General features: G+C 53.3%; 1 protein-coding gene across 7 annotated transcripts in view; it reads left to right on the forward strand.

The window, feature by feature from the left end:
• EHMT1 (euchromatic histone lysine methyltransferase 1) overlaps positions 1-18532 on the forward strand; it is a 103638-nt gene extending 85106 nt beyond the window's left edge. For all 7 annotated transcript variants that reach the window (XM_032165801.2, XM_032165810.2, XM_032165809.2 and 4 more), the window contains 5 exons: positions 291-406; positions 1758-1844; positions 2476-2554; positions 17141-17316; positions 17565-18532. In XM_032165801.2, coding sequence (XP_032021692.1) covers positions 291-406; positions 1758-1844; positions 2476-2554; positions 17141-17316; positions 17565-17745 — 639 coding nt within the window. In that variant the 3' untranslated portion in view covers positions 17746-18532. The remainder of the gene's footprint in view (positions 1-290; positions 407-1757; positions 1845-2475; positions 2555-17140; positions 17317-17564) is intronic.
• The last annotated feature ends 651 nt before the right edge of the window (positions 18533-19183 follow it).

A 19183-nucleotide genomic window follows, 5' to 3' on the forward strand; every position in this document is an offset into this window, starting at 1 on the left:
TGGAGAAGCCCAGGCTGGGAAGGCCCCAGGTGGACAGAAACTGGCCCCAGGCTGGGCCCGGGCGAGCGCTCCAGGGGGTCTCCACAACCTGTGTGGGCATCTGGGTGGAGGCTTCCCATCCAAACCGTACACATGGAGTTTTTCCCTAGGTGGGTGTTCAAGTTTGGCCAGAAACCGTCGTTTTTATGTCAGTTTAAGCCACACTGGGCACTTAGTAGAAATGGGTTGATATCAGTTCAATTGAAGAGTGAGTAACCTCTGCCGGGCCCTTGCTGCTCATCTGTCCACAGGACGGCCGGCTTCTGCCAGAGTTCAACATGGCGGAGCCTCCCTTGATCTTCGAATGCAACCACGCGTGCTCCTGCTGGAGGAACTGCCGAAATCGCGTCGTACAGAATGGTCTCAGGTGAGAGGCAGCTTCCTGCCAGAGCCCCACATTCTGCTCATATTAGCATGTATTAGCACGGAGGTCACCCCGACAGACAAGAACTTAACGTGTTTGGATGCACGCGCGTGTGTTTGTAGATAGAGCCAACAAGTTACCTCTGAGCCCCTTATCCTCTAGAAATGTCACTTGTGCCGTAAATCACTAGTCACGCTTCCCCCAGCACAGACTTCGGCATGAGAGAAGGAGCAGGTTGTTGGGTCAGTCGAGCTAAAAGCAGAGGAACGGACTTGGCCTAAGAATTACCTTTGTTACTGAGTTCATGCGAAAATTCTTCAACAGATTAGGGCTGTCATAGTTCTATTTTAATACTCCAGTCATTTTCTAAATATTCTCTGTTCTCTGGGCTTCTCTAACAGTGAGGTGATGTCCTGATGCTTCTCAGGCTGCACGGACTCCTTGTTCCTGGGTTGCTCAGGACGCTTGTGGAGTAAGGCTTGCCCAGCACCCTTTCCCAGCTGGGCTTGGTCCCCTGACCGCCCAGCAGCTGCCTCTCCTTTCCCTGGGTTCTGGTCTTGAGCATTTTCTCCACAAATGTGCCTGAGATTGGAGAACTCAAAGCCCCTCTGAGTCATAAGGGAAAGTTATGCACACTTAAATTTAGCTGAACACTAATTTTTATAGTATTGACTTTTTTGTGACCTCGATAAACTTGGTTCATGCTGGAAGGCAGTCTCTGTCCTTGGTGTGGTAGAAAGGCCTGGGGGTGAGGACCCACACCAGACAGACACAAGGCAGACGTGAGGCACGTGGTTCTGAGGGCTCCTCAGAGGCGCACATGCCAGGCCTGCCCAGCCGCCCTCCCCCAGATCTACCCGGCCACCCCCCCCCAGGCCCGCCCAACCACCTTCCCCCAGCCCTGAGAAACCCCTGACCGTCACCTCCCCCCACCACCCTCCCCCAGCCCTGAGGGGCCTGTGGGCTCCTTGTCGGGAGCAGGCTGGGCTGCAGGTGTCACCACAGCCTGGTCCAGCTATAGGCTTCTCTAGTATTAGCACCTCTGCCCCTCACAGTGCCTAGTGGCCCAGGCCCAGCTCTGTCCCCATGTTACAGATGGGGACACCGAGCCACAGCCAGGACCAGTGACTTGCCGAGGTTGTGGGCTGGGGTGTTCCTGGCTGATTCCCGGGTTCTTGGCTCCCTGAGAGTGCGAGATGCTGTGTCTGTGAGGTGTCTGCAGCATTGAATGCTTCGGATACAGAACCAGTTTTCTTCCTCATTTCAATGACGTGGCTCCAGCTGGCTTTTGCTGACCATTGTGGCAACAGGCTGAGGCTGTGGTCTGGGTCCACCACTACTCTCTATTTTCCAGGGCAAGGCTGCAGCTCTACCGGACACAGGACATGGGCTGGGGCGTGCGGTCCCTGCAGGACATCCCACTAGGCACCTTTGTCTGCGAGTGAGTGAGTCCCTGGGTCATCCCAAGCCTGGTGTCATTTCTGGGACGGAGGCCCATCTGTGTCTGTACTTCAAGAAGCCCCTCTGGGAGCAGGCACATCCCCTGGCCTACAGCAGCGTGGGGTGGGGGCCGCGGAGACCCTGGCCCAGAGAACCAAGCTCGTGCTGTCTTCAGTCCTCTCGCTACTGCCCTTAACCAGCTCAGGAGTGCATTTAAGAAGCCGTGGTTCAGTTAGGAAGGCGTGGTCCAGTTAGAAGGCGTGGTCCAGTTAGGAAGGCGTGGTCCGGTTAGAAGGCGTGGTCCGGTTAGAAGGCGTGGTCCGGTTAGAGGGCGTGGTCTGGTTAGAAGGCGTGGTCCAGCATGGGCAGTCATCTCTGGGGGAGGACCATTCTGGGTTCTCAGGTACCAGGCCGCAGACGCAGAGCTTTCAGTATCGTCATCGTCATCCTCGAGAACCTCAGCCGAAACCCCAGTTCAACCCTGGGCACACGTCTCCAAACATGTTCCCTGCATGTTCTTCTGGTGTGCCCCGCTCTTTCCCTGTGGTTGCGGAGTCCGGGCTGTGCTTGTTGTCTGTGGGCAGTGCTCGCTGCCTTCCAGGGCCTCACCTGCACCGCACCTCCCTCTGCAGGTATGTTGGGGAGCTGATTTCGGACTCAGAAGCCGATGTTCGAGAGGAAGATTCTTACCTCTTTGATCTCGACAATAAGGTAATGTGTTTTGCGGGGTTGGGGCCATGTAGAACTTGTGAACTGTAAAACCTGAATGTGTTTGTCCCAGTAGGGCCGGGATTCAGATGAGAGCTCTTACTGTTGACAAGAGTGGGCTTGCTATAGACCTGCTGAGCGCCGCATTTGGAGCTGGCCTTGGTTCTGTGCCCAGCATGGATCGGAGGGAGGGACCTCTGACTTGGGAGGTCCCTGAGCCTGTGCAGCCAACTGCCCCCTTCTTGTGAGAGTGGGCCTGAGACCCACCACTCCAATCCTCCACACCCCAACTGAGAATCTCGGGTTGGGGCTCGGCAATCCCTAGGACTGCAGAGAGGCTGAGGAGGGGCGCCGGGTACCGAGTCTGGAGAGAGGCTGAGGGGGGCGCCGTATACTGAGACTGCAGAGAGGTTGAGGGGGGGGCGCCGTGTACCGAGACGAGAGGCTGAGGAGGGGCGCCGTGTACTGAGACTGCAGAGAGGCTGAGGGGGGCGCCGGGTACCGAGACTGCAGAGAGGCTGAGGGGGGGCTCTGTGTGTTCACAGTGACTGAGTGAAGCAGCAGTGAGCCTCCCGTCGTGTGCACAGAAATGCCAACATACATGTCCCTTGTGTCCCCAGCCCACCCAATCCCCACTGCCCAGGCCCTAGAACCTTGTGTGGGAGAGAGCAGGGGCCACTCCAGGAGCCTGGTTTTGGGAGCTTTTTGAGGCTAGGGCAGGGGTGATTGACCCATCCCAGGCCTCATGTTCCCTTTACCGTAGCCTCGTTCCCATCATTGCTCTGGAATTCATCCATTGTCTATTTTAAAACCTCTTGAAACTTGCAGTCATTCCGAGCCAGTGGGGAAATAAAGGTTCTTCTCATCTCAACAGCAGCCACCAGACCACAAAATAAATCTTATGCCTGGAGAATAGGGCACCAGGCAGTCGTCTTCATAGCAGTGGCCTCTATGGACTGCCAACCCCAACCCCAGGCTCCGTCCCTGCAGCCACCTTCTAAGAAGTAACTGTTGGTGAAATGACTTGTGTTTCATGGAAGAGAAGCCGGGCTCTGGAAGGTCACAGTGTTCAGGCATCTCTCCCTATGCAGTGGGGCTGAGCCCTCAAGGGACGGCCGCCTCCGTGTGTGCATGCCGTGTGCAGCGTTGTGAGGCTCCTCTGCTGCGAACTGCCTATTCCAGCCTTGCTGTGGAATGACTCGCCTTCTGTGGGCTGGTAACACATATTCTCACAAAGGCTGTGTTGTCACTTGTGTGCGCCACAGATGTCGCCTTCTCTCTGTGACTTTTTCATTTCCTAATGATGTCTTGGAGTGAACAGAAGTTCTTTTTTTTATTCTAGTTCAATTTATCAGTCTTTTTCTAAATACTGGGTTTTCGTAATGTCTTAGTGACATTTTTTGAAAACTTGAATATTTCCCAGAAACAGTCCTGTTTGCTTTCACGTGGGTTCTGTGTGTAGGTTGACAGCCGTTCTGTGTGTGGTGTAAGATCAGAGTCAAGGTTTATTTTTTTCTCATCTTGTTACCTGGCTGACTCAGCACTGTTTGTGGAGAAGACTGTCTTTTCCCCAGTCAGCAGTGTGGCTCTTGTCATAGCTCAGTGTCCTGGTCCTGTCAATCAGTCTGCTGACTTCTTGGCCTGGGCTGTGTTACCTTAATTATTTTAATTATTGTAGTTTACATCTTCTCACCTTAGAGGTGTTTTTTGTTTGTTTGTTTGTTTGAGATGGAGTCTCGCTCTGTCACCCAGGCTGGAGTGCAGTGGCGCGATCTCAGCTCACCGCAAGCTCCACCTCCCAGGTTCACGCCATTCTCCCGCCTCAGCCTCCTTAGTAGCTGGGACTGTAGGCGCCCACCACCACGCCCAGCTAACTTTTTGTATTTTTAGTAGAGACAGGGTTTCACCATGTTAGCCGGGATGGTCTTGATCTCCTGACATAATCTGCCTGCCTCGGCCTCCCAAAGTGCTGGGATTATAGGCATGAGCCACTGCGCCAGGCTGTGCCCAGCTAAGTTTTATAGTTTTAGTAGAGGTGGGATTTCACCATCTTGACCAGGATGGTCTCGATCTCCTGACCTCATGATCCACCTGCCTCGGCCTCCCAAAGTGCTGGGATTACAGGCGTGAGCCACTGCGCCTGGCCTTTTTTTTTTTAAGAGACCAGGTCTTGCTCTGTTGCCCAGGCTGGAGTGCAGTGGCACAATCATAGCTCACTGCAGCCTTGAACTCCTGGGCTCAAGTGATCTTCCTGCCTTGACCTCCCAAGTAGGTAGGACTACAAGTGTGCACTACGATGCCCGGCTAATTTTTTTATTTTGTTTTATAGAGATGGAATCTCACTGTGTTGCCCAGGCTGGTCTCAAATTCCTAGCCTCAGGCAATCCTCCCGCCTTGGCTTCCCAAAGCACTGGGATTGCAGGAGTGAGCCACTGTGCCCAGCTTCACCATAGAGTTTGTGTCTTGCTCTTTTTGGTCTTCATATAAGTTTTGAAGTCAGCTTAACAAGTTCTACAGAAGCTCCTGTAGGGATTTGATTGGGATTGTATTAGACCCTAATCAGGTTAGGGAAAAATGAGGCATTTACTACCTGGTTTACTAGTTCATGAACATGGTATATCTGTTCATTTGTTGGATCTTTCTTAACCCCCAGTAATATTTTATGGTTTTCTGTGGTGTGGTCTTGTATATATTTTGTTGGATTTTTTTAAATCAAATAGGTTTTTGAGATTTTTTTCTCTTGGATCAACTTTATTGCAATTAATTCAAATACAGTAAAACAAACTACTTTAAAGTATATGGTTTTAGTTTTTACAAATGTACATCCCAGTGTAATCAATGCCACAGTCAAGATATGGAGCATTTCCATCACTCCCAAATCCCCTGTGAGCCCTTAGTCCCTCCTTCTCCCCTGCCCATCCTGGTGGGTGAGTTCCACCTGCATTCGCATTTTCTATAAATGGAATCCTGTGTCCGGCTTTGCATGTTTTGTGATTTGCCCACGTGGCTACACGTGTCAGTGGTTTGTTCCTTTCTGTTGTTGAATGGTGAGCCACCCAGCCTCTCTGCTGGTTTATGCCTGCTTGCCTGTGGGTGGGCCTCCGTCCTTTCCAATTCTGCCGTCACGAGGAAACCTGCTGTGACTCCCATAGACTTGTTTTTAATGGACGTGAATTTTTATTTCTCTTGAGTAAATGGGGGTGGAGTTACTGGCTTATATGATGGGGTACCTTTAACTTTAAAAGAAACCGCTAGTTTTCCAAAGTGGTTATAGCACTTCCGTTCCCACTGCAGTGAGTGAGAGCTCCAAACACTGTGATTTAGATTTGCTTTCCTGATGCTTGATGAAGAGCCTCTTTTCACGTGTGTGTTACCATCCTTATACTTCTTTTGTGAAGTAATTTTTAAAATTTGCCTGTTTGGGCCGGGCGCAGTGGCTCCCGCCTGTAATCCCAGCACTTTGGGAGGCCGAGATGGGCGGTTCACGAGGTCAGTAGTTCGAGACCAGCCTGACCAACATGGTGAAACCCCGTCTCTACTAAAAATACAAAAATTATCCGGGCATGGTGGCGCATACCTGTAATCCCAGTTACTTGGGAGGCTGAGGCAGGAGACTTGCTTGAACTTGGGAGGTGGAGGTTGCAGTGAGCCGAGATCATGCCATTGCACTGTAGGCCTGGGCAACAAGAGCAAAACTCCGTCTCAAAAAAAAAAAGCCTGTTTGTTGTTGTTGTTGTTGTTTGTTTGTTTATTGAGATGGAGTTTCGCTCTTGTTGCCCAGGCTAGAATGCTGTACAATCTCGACTCACTGCAACCTCTGCCTCCTGGGTTCAGTGAGTCTCCTGCCTCAGCCTCCTGAGTAGCTGGGGACTACAGGTGCCAGCCACCACCACGCCTGGCTGATTTTTTTTTTTTTGAGACGGTGTCTCACTCCGTCGCCTAGGCTGGAGTGCAGTGACGCAATCTCGGCTCACTGCAAGCTCCGTCTCCTGGGTTCACGCCATTCTGCAGCCTCAGCCTCCCGAGTAGCTGGGACTACAGGCACCCGCCACCACGCCTGGCTAATTTTTTGTATTTTTAGTAGAGACAGGGTTTCACCATGTTAGCCAGGATGGTCTTGATCTCCTGACCTCGTGATCCGCCCACCTCGGCCTCCCAAAGTGCTGGGATTACAGGCATGAGCCACCGTGCCCGGCCAACGCCTGGCTAATTTTTATATTTTTAGTAGAGACAAGGTTTTGCCGTGTTGGCCAGGCTGGTCTCGAACTCCTGACTGCAGGTGACCCACCCGCCTCAGCCTCCCAGAGTGCTGGGACTACAGGCGTGAGCCACCGCGCCCGGCCCGGCTGCTTGTCTTCTTGAGTTGTAGGAGCTCTTTCCATCTTCTGACTCTGATACACATATAAATATGTGTGTGATGCGAATATTTTCTTAGTCTGTGCCTTGCCTCCTCACTTCCTTAACAGTGTCTTTCAGGAAGCAGAATTTTAAAATTATATTACTTTCCATGTCCTAAGAATTCCATGTCTATCCCAGGATTGTGAAGATTTTCTCCTTTTTTTAGAAGTCTTATATAAAAATGCAAGTTAAGGCCGGACACACTGGCACGCTCCTGTAATCCCAGCACTTCGGGAGGCCGAGACGGAGTTTGAAGCTGCAGCGAGCTGTGATGGAGCCACTGCACTGCAGCCTGGCCTGTCTCTCAAAAATGTGGGTTTGAAGTAAGGATTGAGGTTCACTTGTGTCCATGTGGACAGTTAATCCAGCACCACTAGTTCTACTTACACCAGCTGATGCAGATCTACGTCTGGACCATGTTTTGTTCCTTTGATCTATTTGCGGATCCTCAAACCAGTGCCACATTCTCTTGACTGATAGTAAAGCTTGGAGCCAGGTAGTGTTACGTCCTCATACTCCTCATACTCGGTTTTTTTTTCAAAACTGTTTCGCTCCTCCATGTCCTTTGCATTTTCATAGACAGTTGAGAGCCCGGTCGTCAGTACAGGCCAAGGCTGCTGGAATTTTTGCGAGACTGCACTAAATCTGCTGACCATTAGCGCGTTGAGCCTTCTGACCCTGTGTCTGTAGGTGGCCCAGCTCTCTTTGAGTTGACCTTGAGTTTCTCTCAGCAGAGCCTTGTAGCTTTTAGTATATAGATCTTACACTGTTTTGTTAAATGTATTCCTAAGCACGTCATACTTTTCATATGTTATAAACAGTATTGTTTTTAAATTTCATTTTCCAGTTGTTTGTTGGAAATAATGTGGAAATACTTGATTTTTTTGTGCATTGACCTTGTTAAATGTATTTATGAATTCTAGTAACTTTTTGTACTATTAGGCTTGTCTGCCCATGTGGTCATGTCATGTGTGAGTAAAGACAGTTTTTCTTCTCACGTTCTGATCCGTGCAGCTTTGTTTCCTGGAAGGTTGGGCATAATGCTTGTTCTCTTCCCGGCACTGGGGGAAGCGGTGTCCTTACCCTGTCTAATGTTAGCTTCAGGCCTTGTGTAAATGCTCCCTAGGTTGTCAGAATTCACTTCCTTGGCTGCAGGAGGAGGCCTCTGCTTCCTTGCTAGCTGGCAGCTGGGGGTGCTCTGAGCTCCTAGAGGCAGCTCTCTTCTTGAAGGCCAGCAGGAGAATGTCGGGGCTTTGCCACGCTGCCTTCCTCACATTCTGTGGGCCAGAAGCAAGTCACGCTCAAGGGGACGGGTTGATACAAGGGAGACTCTTGGGGCTGCCTTAGAATTCTACATGTGTGTGGGCCGACTCCCTCTCCTCACGGGCACCTGCCTTCCCCACTCCGAGCCACGGCCACGCTGACTTGCTTCCTGCAGTCCTGCCTTTTCCAGAATATCATGTAAGTGGAATCACACACCATGTGGCCTTTGTCATTTCCTGGCTGGGTCATGTGTGAGTGACCTTCAGCTGTATGAGAAACTGCCCAGAGGTGTCACCCAGTCATTCCCTGTTTGAGTCCTGTGGATCTGGCTGGGCCATCAGTCTTGGGTGGGAGGGCCAGTGCAGCACCAGCTGACCCATCACAGTCAGAAGCAGCCCTTAGCGTCTCAGAAACCTTGATGCTCTTGTATTTGAAGGAGGCATATTTTTCCACAGTTGTTGCTTGATATATAGAAATAGAGTAGTTTTTAAAATTAACTCTTTAACCTGTGGCCTAAAGTCACCTATTAAGTGTAATGATACGTGTGGGTCTGTTGTTTTGTGTGTGTGTGCCCGTGTCATCACCACGCAGGCTGCCCCGGTCCCCATGGTTTCACTTCTCATTCTTGTCGTCTACACCGGCGGGGCCGCCCAGTGTCAGGGAGGAGGCGTGGCCTTTCAGGACCGTTTCCCGTGATGCTGGTATGCAGGTGTTGGGATGCCTTTATCAGAATAACAAAGTCTTCTTTTCTGTCCCAAAGAGTTCCATGAATTGATGTTGAATTTTGTTGAACATTTAAAAAAATCTATTGAAATAAGCCTATGATTTTTCTCCTTGTTCTGTTAGTGTGAATATCTGATTTATATGCTGTTGTTACTGGAAATTTAATTTATGTGTATTTTAACCATGTGGCATCAGTGCTGTGTTGTGTGGTCAGTCTGGGTCCATGGGGGGGGTGGGTGGGTGGGGCGGTGTGTTCTGTGCCGCCTCCTTGCTGCAATATCTCCTGCCCTGGTCTCTCCTTTCAGCATCTGGCATCTCTGTAGGTCTGTTTCTAGCATCTGTTTTGCCGCTTGTCTTCTTCTTTCCCTGTCTCCTCATGCTTCTGGTTAGTTTTGTTTGGGTGCCAGACACTGTATTTTCAAACCTGCTTGAAGAAAATGCATTGGGTCACCCCGGTCCGCTTCCAGGAACCAAGAGGCCTCAGAGCTAAACTGCAGGCCGTGGCCTCTGTCACTCCAGCTGACTTTAGCCCCCAGGTGGCCTTGGTTCCTGGGGGCCTGTCTCAGTCCGTTGAGGCTGCTGTAACAGAACACCATAGACTGCACAGCCTGCACAACAGACTGGTTTCTCACAGTGCTGGAGGCCAGAAGTCCAAGGTCAAGGCACCTACCAGTTTGGTTCTGGGGAGGACCCCGCTGCCTGGCTCATGGAGGGACCCTGCCTTCTCACTGCGTGATAACCAGTGAGACCAAGACAGGTGGGTGGAGCCGCAGCCCAGAGGAGAGGGGAGAGCTTTGCTGGGGGTTCGAAACCACCTCCTAATGGCAGCATTGTGCACACAGGCCTCTCTCCCTGCTGATGTGGCTGTGGCCTTCACTGGCCAGGTTCCTCCTGCTCACCTAGGGCCGCACCTCCCAAACTGTGTGGAAGGGCCATTTCCATATTCCCAGTCCACTGTGGGCCAGTCCTTTTGTAAAATAAGGATGCAACTTCCCAGGCTGCTTTTAAGTTGTCACATTTAACAGGCACAATACCGCTCCATCGGATTGCTGCTGGAGGCTCTCAGTTCCTTGACTCGCTTGTCATGTTGGCCAGGGGGGTCCCCGCCTCCTCGCCCGCACGTCTGTGCTCTGCTTTCACACCTGTTCCCTGGCATGGACTTTCTGTGCTTCCTTCTCCTGTCTGGAGCCACGCCCACCCTCACCTCCTCAGAGACATCCTGTCAGCATTCTCCACACTCCCTGATGCCCCAGAGCTGCCACACTCCCCTGATTCCTTGCCTTCCAGTCTGTCTGCAACCAGATGCAGTCAGGCCTCGCCTCCCATGAGTGCCCCTAAGTTCAGGGCAGGCTCCGGTCCCCACCCACCCGAGGCAGCAGCATCTAGCCCTGCTCCTCCCGGCACCCTCTCACTTCTCAGCCATGGACACACAGGCCCAGGTACGGTTCTTGTTCATTTTGAGGATGTGGAGAGCCACGAACACACCAAAGCCTCCTAGGTGTCTGCTGCAGCTCTGACCCACCCCTGGACCCCAAGACCCCAGACCCCCGGACCCCAGACCCCCGGACCCCAAGACCCCCGGACCCCAAGACCCCAGACCCCCAGACCCCAGACCCCTGTCCACCTGAGCGCCAAAATCACTGGGTGCCAGGAAACTTTCTGATTCTGCCTTCAAAATATTTCCTGGACCATTGCAGTGGGCACCCACCCCTGGGTCTGCCCCAGCCCTGCTGTTGCCATCTATTCTCAGCCTGGGGCTACAGGGACCCCAAGCCCTCTGCTTTTGGCTCAAACCTTGCACAGCCCGTTCCCCACTGACTGCCCCCCTCCACTGCTCTCACAGTTGCTGGCACTTCCTCATGCTGTTCTGAAGCTGTTGAACGTGCCCTCTGGGATTCTGCCCCCCCCCCCCCCCCCCCCCCCCCGCCCTCCCGGTCCTTACCTTCTTTAGGCCTTTATTCAAATCTCCCATCAGCGAGGCGCCCCAGGGAGGCCTCTCCATGGTGTGCTTGCCCAAAACCTAGGTGGAAGGTTTCTTCATTAGAGAAACCTTGGAAGAGCAGCACATGAGGATACATTTAAAGCCCTCAGCGGTGTCCGTTCCTTTGAGGGTTCTGGGATCTGAAGCCTCTGAACCGTAGGAGCAGCTAGGGGAGGCCGTGCCCCTGTGTGAAGGGGCTCCTGGTGCCAGCCGACAGGGTGCGACGGGGCGGTTGGCCCGGCTGCCATCGTGGGAGGGACGTGGACGAACGGCACGCAGTGGGAGGCCATGGGCAAGGTTGATGGCCCATGGGGGCAGCCCCTTTGTCTCTTGGGGCTACAGACTGTGCTGTGACCATCCACAGGCCCCAGGGGGGTGCTGGTGGGCATCATGGAAGTCCCAGTGACAAGGGGCATCAGCAGGGGTCAGAGTGGTGTGCCCAGGAGGAGCCGCTCTGCATTCTTCAGGGTGCATGGAACCCACACCCTGTCCCCAAAGAAGCCCAGACCTGCCCTGGGGTGGGGTGGGGGGGTGGCACATGCCAGGCTGCCACATGTGTGTGTGGCCTCAGGGAGTCTGGGCTGGGTCGTCAGGCATGACCATTGCCAAGGCCACACCCTGACTCTAGGCCCCTCTGGTCTGGGCAATGAGGCCAAGCAGAGCACAGGGTCTCGAGACCCCATGACCTCTAGGGTCACGTGGAGGCTCCTGGGGTCAGACTGAGAAAGGGGCTCCTCCTGAGAAGCCACAAAGTGTGCTCCTGCGGGGGTGCAGGGTGGAGGAGGTACGTCTCCCGGACAGCCACAGATCCCACACTCAGGGCCCGAGTGATGCTTGGTGCAGAGCTGGAAGGTTCTCAGGGTGGGAGGAGGGTTATTTTTAACACACTGCACTAGAGCATCTCTAAGGCCGGTGGTTCTGGACAGAAAAACCACAAAAATGAGAAGACCAGGAACAGCGAGGCCCCAGCCCTGGGGCCTCATGTCTGCAATAAGCCCTTGGTGGCTCTGAGCAGTGCCAGTTCAGCGCCTTGGAGAGCTGCTGCCTCTGTGCCTCCCCTCCTGCTTGCTGTGTGGGGGCTTGTGGAGCCTGCTAGGAATCCTGGGAAGAGCCCAGATGGGCCTGGCCCTCCCAGATGGCCTCTTTTGCCTCTGGCGAAGTGAAGTGAGCACCTGTAGTGAGGTCCACTCGAAGCACCAGGCCCGGGTGTTTGTACAGAGGCGACTGTGATGTTGTCTCCACTCTTAGCAGGGTGGGGCACCCAGGCACCATGGGGAGGCCCCCGCCCTGGTCTCACAGACGTTGCCACTGGAGCTCCTGCCCTGCGCCCACTGCCACCAGCACCTCCTCACCTGCGGCAGCACCTTGTCCCCACAGGTTCTTCTCTGATGCTTCTTCCCTAATTTTAAAGACATTCAGGTCTCTTATTTAGTTAAAAAATAGAAGAAACATGTTTTGCTTCTCTGCCACTTCCTTCAGAGATTCCTTTTTCTTGCCTTTTTAATTCCTTTTTGACCACACATTGTGAAAATTTTCAGACATACCGGAAAGCAGAGAGAATCAGGAGAGTGGAGGGTCTTATTCCCCCACCTGGACTTCATGGTTGTTAGTATCTTGCCTTATTTATTTCATCCTTTTTTGCTGATATAATGTAAAGTTAGTTACAAATGTGACATTTTACCCCCAGTGACGTCAGAGTGTGCCTGTGAATAGTGCTGCCTCACGAGATTGCCGTCACGTGAGGTTCATCTACAGACTCCTAGTTTCCCCGATGTCTTTCCCTGGTTCGCCCCTCTGGAATCAGGCGGGGCTGTCCCTTGTATGATACTTGGCACATCCCAGAAGTTTCTTCTACCAGCAGCCCACACAGTGGCCTTCGGGGGAGACCGGCCACAGTCCACATTTCTGTGTGCCCCCGTGGTGTCACCTCACTTGTTCTCTTATCCCGTGTTTGCGGCCAGCTGGGAGGAAGGGCTGAGGTTTGGCGACACTCACACTGGGGCTGCTGTGTCCCATAGGGAGCTTTATGGCCACCTCGACTGCCCACCCCAAGCGTCCATGGCTTCCCTGTTTATTAACAGACATTCTTCTGTTTAAATAAATAAACCTTAAACCTGGGCTTTGTGGTTACTCCTCAGAGAAAGGCAAGATCAATGCTTTATTCTTACCATTTAGTTATCAAGTTTCAGAGTGAGGAAGTAGCAGCAAAGAAATTTTGAGGCCGGGCGCGGTGGCTCACGCCTGTAATCCCAGCACTTTGAGAGGCTGAGGCGGGCGGATCACAAGGTCAGGAGATCGAGACCATCCTGGCTAACACAGTGAAACCCCGTCTCTACTAAAAATACAAAAAATTAGCCGGGCGAGGTGGCGGGTGCCTGTAGTCCCAGCTGCTCGGGAGGCTGAGGCAGGAGAATGGCGTGAACCCGGGAGGTGGGGCTTGCAGTGAGCCGAGATCGCGCCACTGCACTCCAGCCTGGGCGACAGCGAGACTCTGTCTCAAAAAAAGAAAAAAAAAAAAAAAAAAAGAAAGAAATTTTGGTCTTTTTTTTCTTTCCTCTGTTTTGAGTGTTAATGTGGGCTCATGGATTTTTACTTTTTTTTTTTTTTTTTTAACATTTTTACATGTATGTTTGATCAATTATAGCCATTCTTATTTAATGGTCAAACTGCCCCATCTTTGGCCATGGGGAACCCATGCAGGCGAGCCCGTCTCCTTTGGTGACACTGCTCTTCGGTACCATGTGACACCCAGGCCTCCCTTATATTCCTTGCCCCACACTTGGAATCAGCCATTTCTCCAGGATGTCCTTGTGCTTTTGGAAGAGAAAGACACTGAAACGAGACTCTGGGGTGCCCACTGCTGTCAGGGTGCCATGGGCTCTCGACTCAATTTTCAGAGGGCGGAGCTATGAAGTAAACCGATTTTTAAAAATGTGTTCATGTTAATATTTCCAATTCAAATTTAACAGTGTAGAGTTTTTATCCAACTTCTTTGATTTTATATTTGTATCTCTTACAATAAAAATTTTGGTTTCTAAAGTCTTTAGTTTCAAAATAGCACTCCAGATATTACTGATAACAGTAAGCACCAGTACAACTCCTGGATGGCATCTGCGCTTCTTTGCAGCGTCTCACTCCTCAGAACATGTTCCATGTAAGCTGGGCCCAGTCTTGTGCTTCGCAGCACCGGAAATGTTGCTTGTGTGATTGTGTCACCGGGTTGATAGGCAGTTACATTAATTTTAGTTCGTTTTAAATGTTACAATTTAATTTTTTGTTTTTTGATTGTGTAAAATTTTTGCACGCTTGGGAAGTTCACACCCAGAAAAGCCTTGCTTCTCTCCACGCTCTCTGTATTCTGTTTCCTGCTGTCTTAGTCTATTCGAGCTGTGATCGCAAAACACTGTAAACCGTGAGGCTTACAAATAACAGGAATGTATTTCTCACTGCTCTGGAGGCTGGAAGTCCCAAGATGAAGGCGTTGGTAGATCTGGTATCTGGGGAGGGCTTCCTGGTTCGTAGCCAGTGCCTTCTCACTGTGTCCTCATGTGGTGGAGGGGGTGCAGCAGCTCTCTGGGGTCCTTTTTATGAGGCACAGTTCCCTCCACACCCATGACCTAATCACTTTCCCAAAGCCCCACCCTAACCTTGGGGTCTCAGCCTGTGAGTCTGGTGGGGGGACACACACATTCCAACCGTAGCACCTGCAGTAACCATCAGCAGAAATCGAGAAAAAATACTCAAGTAGATTTCTTATTCCTTCTCTTTTCTTACACAAAAAGTGGTAGAGTATAGATACTGCAGCAGCCCCTACCTTCCTCCCGACAGGATTTGGGGAGAGTCATCACATTGTCCGTACATGGAAATCTTTCTCCTCCTTTTTGGGGCATTCCAGTTGATTTCAGCCCTTGCTATTTATCTCAAATAATGTTGCGTACAAGTCAGTTTGTTTGACTTTACCTGTCATTAGGCAAATCTCTTGAGATTCTGTTCATCCACCCAGTGATGGCTTCAGCAGGCAGTGAATTTCGATGTAGAATTTCCGTTGGATTCTTTCTCTGTTTCTCCGCTGAGACTTATCATTTCTCTGAGATTTTTATGCCTTGAAATCTTGCTTTGTTGTTCATTGAGGACAGACAGCCTTAGGAGCTGCCTTGAAAATACGTGTCTGTTGGCCCAGTGTCTGGTTCATCTCAAGGCTGGACTCAGTTGAGTGTTCTCTTTCGGACGTGTTCGTTTCCTCAGTGTTTCAAGTGTCAGGTCACTTGAGTTGTTAACGTGGGGAGGACTCTGGTTTCTCTCCCGCGTGGGCCTTGTTTCCCCAGTGCGATTGGCTGGGCCCCTCCCGCAGGCCCCTCCTCTCTCGTGGTCCCTGTGCCTTCGCCCCAGTCCTAGGATTGGCTGAACTCCCTCCACAGGCCCCGCCTCCCACAGTCCTAGGATTGGCTGGGCTCTCTCCGCAGGCCCCGCCTCCCACGTGGCCTATCTGCCTTACTCCAGCTGTCAGTCTCTGGACTGTTGTCTTTATCTGGTCCTGGTCGGGCAGAGATTTGTATACACAGACTTTGACACCTCACCCATCTTAGAAGCACGGGGCAGTGCTGTGTGCTCTGCCAGACGGGCTGCCCCTGGTGAAAGCCTGGGCAGAGCCGGGCCTGGCCCCTCCAGTCGGAAGCCCCTCACTCTCCATCTTGCTGCTTATCAAGACCTTCGCGTGTGCGTTGTTGCTAGTTCCAGAACTGCATTCTGCACGGGGAGGGGTCGCCTCTAGATTCTTAGTCCATCAGACCCCGAAGCAGAGGCCAAAGTCCACGCCACGTGAGCCACTCTGAACTCTGTTTCTTTGGGGTAAACCAGGAGGCGGCTTCCCGCGCCTTTGGCTTTTGGGGGCTGTGGCTGGTCCCGTCCGGCGGCTGTGCTCGCCTGGTTTACTGCCTTGTCACTGCCCGCGCCTTGAAGGTTGTCGGAGAGCTGCTCTCGTCCACGCCTTTACCCGCTTGTTGGTTTGGGTTTTAACCTCTTGACCTCTGAGCGTCCATGGCTCTGGTTAATGTTCATGCTGGGGCAGGTTGTGGACCAGGTGTCTCTGCCTGCAGGCCCCGCCCTCTCGGAACTCGGTCCTGGAAAGCCCCAGGTGCCTCCTTCCCCCTCTGCCTGGCTGTCGTCTGTGGTGTTGCCTCTTTCCGTCGCTGGGTAACAAACCACGCCACCCACCCGCAGCTCGCCATGGCGCCCACCCACTCGGCCCAGTGTGCACAGCAGGGGTTGGGCGTGCCCTGCCTCGGGCTGCACAGGCAGGGGGCTGCTGAGCCCAGGTCCCTGTGGTTGCGTGGGCAAAGTCCAGGTTCCTTGCTAGCTGCCGGCCGGGACCACCTACCTTCCTCCCACGCAGCCCCTGCATCCAGGCCCCAGCAGCTCCAAGCCCTGGGTCTCCAGAGAGAATTGCTTTTAAAGGAGTTGCGTGGTTAGGTGAGGCCCACCCACCTCGTCCCCCTCTCTACGGTCAATTCAGAATCCATCATCACAGGCCAGTGCCAGGGGCCAGGGCCCAGGGCCATGCGGCCACCCGGAATCCTGGGCTCCTCTCCAAGGCACCAGGGTGAGGAGGACGCCTCAGTCTCTTCGGCCTCGTGTTCCACAGTCACATCAGCACCCGGAAGGGCTGCAGCAGAAGTCGTTTTCTGTGGGCAGCCTCCGCCTGACGGTCCTCCCCGGTGCCATTCGCCACTGAGTCTTCCCAGACCCTCCGGGCACTGCTCCGCCTCCTCGTCACCAAGACAGTGTGTCCCGGACGCCAGCTCCGTCCCTCCCGACCCCCTCAGCCCCTGCCACTGCCTCACGGGGCTCTTGCAGCCCCGGCCTCCTTTCTCCTGTAGGTGCCAGACAGCTCCATGGGCCCTCGGGTGGGATGGCGCTGTCCACATTCCACCGCGCTGGAAGCCTCATGGGGACGCCGTCAAGGGAATGGCCTGCACCACCCCCACCCCACCGCAGACGGAGGCCCGGCGAGGAGGGCAGGGTGCGGGGTGGGTGGCCACACAGCGAGGAGAAGGCCGGCGGAGGTTCTGCACCGCCGCCACAGGTCACTGGAGAAGGCCCCTCCTGCATGGCGGGCCTGCGCCCAACCCCAGGCTCCGGGACTGCCGTGCATGGCCATACCCGGCGAGGCCGGCGTGTCGGGGCCTTGCTCACTGCAGCGCGTGCCGGCTTCTCTCGCCCTGCAGGACGGGGAGGTTTACTGCATCGACGCGCGGTTCTACGGGAACGTCAGCCGGTTCATCAACCACCACTGCGAGCCCAACCTGGTGCCCGTGCGCGTGTTCATGGCCCACCAGGACCTGCGGTTCCCCCGGATCGCCTTCTTCAGCACCCGCCTGATCGAGGCCGGCGAGCAGCTCGGGTACGCACCGCCCCGGCCCCTGGCCATCTCCGCTGCCGGCGGGACGGTTTTAGGAACGGGGCTTGCATTGCTTTCCTGGGCTTGTCTCGGGCTTATGCTAGTGGTTTTCCTGTAGTTCTAAAAACTGCGACCTGGGATGCGGCACGGCAGATCGGGGTGAGGAAGCTTTGGCCTTGCCTTAAGTTATCTGGCTCGTGGGAGGTGCCTGTGGGATTCCACTTGGAGCCTTGGTTCTGTTCCCTCCCCAGGTTTGACTATGGAGAGCGCTTCTGGGACATCAAAGGCAAGCTCTTCAGCTGCCGCTGCGGCTCCCCCAAGTGCCGGCACTCGAGCGCGGCCCTGGCCCAGCGTCAGGCCAGCGCGGCCCAGGAGGCCCAGGAGGACGGCCTGCCCGACACCAGCTCCGCGGCTGCCGCCGACCCCCTATGAGACGCCACCGGCCAGCGGGGCGCTCGGGAGCCAGGGACCGCCGCATCGCCGTTTAGAGGACGAGGAGGAGAGATTCCGCACGTGACTGAAAGGTCCTTCGGGGCTGCGCCGCCGGCTTCCTGGAGGGGTCGGAGGTGAGGCTGCAGCCCCTGCGGGCGGGTGTGGACGCCTCCCAGCCACCTTCCCAGACCTGCGGCCTCACCGTGGGCCCAGTGCCCAGGCTGGAGCGCACACTTTGGTCCGCGCCCCAAAGACGCTGGGAGTCCGCAATGGCATCACCTTCTGAGTTTCTGATGCTGATTCGTCGTTGCGAAGTTTCTCGTTTCTTCCTCTGACCTCTGAGGTCCCCGTTGCACCACGGGCTTGCTCTGTTCTCCTGTCCGGCCCAGACTCTTCTGTGTGGCGCCGCCAAAGCCACCGTTAGCGCGAGCTGCTCCGTTCGCCCTGCCCGCGGCCTGCGTGGCTGGCGCCGAGTCCCAGGGGCCCCACGGAGGGCACGGTCTCCTGTCAGGCTCCGAGAGGTCAGGAGACCGACCCCACCACTAACTTTGGGGAAAATGTGGGTTTGCTTTTTAAAGGAATCCTATACCTAGTCCTGTATATCAAACCTCTAACTGACGTTTCTTTTCGAGGAAGTGGCTTGGTGGGTGCAGCCCCCGCCGGTTCCGTTGACGCTGGCACCTTCTGTTGATTTTTTAAGCCACATGCTATGATGAATAAACTGATTTATTTTCTACCATTACTGAACATTAGGACAAACAAAAAATAAAAAACAAAACACAGACAACGGTGCTGATTCTGGTGTGGTTTCTACTCACCACGTGAAATAAACTATCAACTGTATAAAGAGAACAAAGTGATTTTAGAATAAAATGCAGGAAAAACTTTTTTAAAAATGTTAGTCTTGTAGTGTGAATAAATTTGCCATCACCTTTTGTGTGGTGGCCTGGCAGGTCATATACTTTTTTTTGGCATATACCTTTTTAAAGACTGTAATTAGTGCAGTAACAGTGGGGTTTTTTTGGTGCAACTCTTCTAAAACATTCATAATGCAGTCATGTTTATTTTTTTCTGTTAAAATGTTTTTGACAGTTTTAAGAGCAGTCTTTTGGCTCTGACCATTTCTTGTTCTGTTTTCAATGAAATCAATAAAAAAAAAGAAGTACTTTAAATGGGGTTTTTATTATGACACCATATTTCAGGGTCTGTGCAGAACTTGCAGGTCCCCCTGGACCTGGCCCAGCTCTCTGTCCCCTGTCTAAGGAAGTACAGCTTCCTTTTCACCCCAGATTTGTCCCCAAGAGGGGACATTCCAGGCAGAGAGGTTAGGGGAGCCTGTGCATTTGTGCACGTGTCGAATGAGTCTGTGTGTGTCCACGAACGCGTTGTGCATGTGCGAATGCGGGCCGACTGGTGTGTTTTGTGTCCGTGCGTGTGT

The sequence above is a fragment of the Hylobates moloch genome, unplaced genomic scaffold (assembly GCF_009828535.3).
Source record: "Hylobates moloch isolate HMO894 unplaced genomic scaffold, HMol_V3 SCAFFOLD_10, whole genome shotgun sequence".
Lineage (NCBI taxonomy): Eukaryota > Metazoa > Chordata > Mammalia > Primates > Hylobatidae > Hylobates > Hylobates moloch.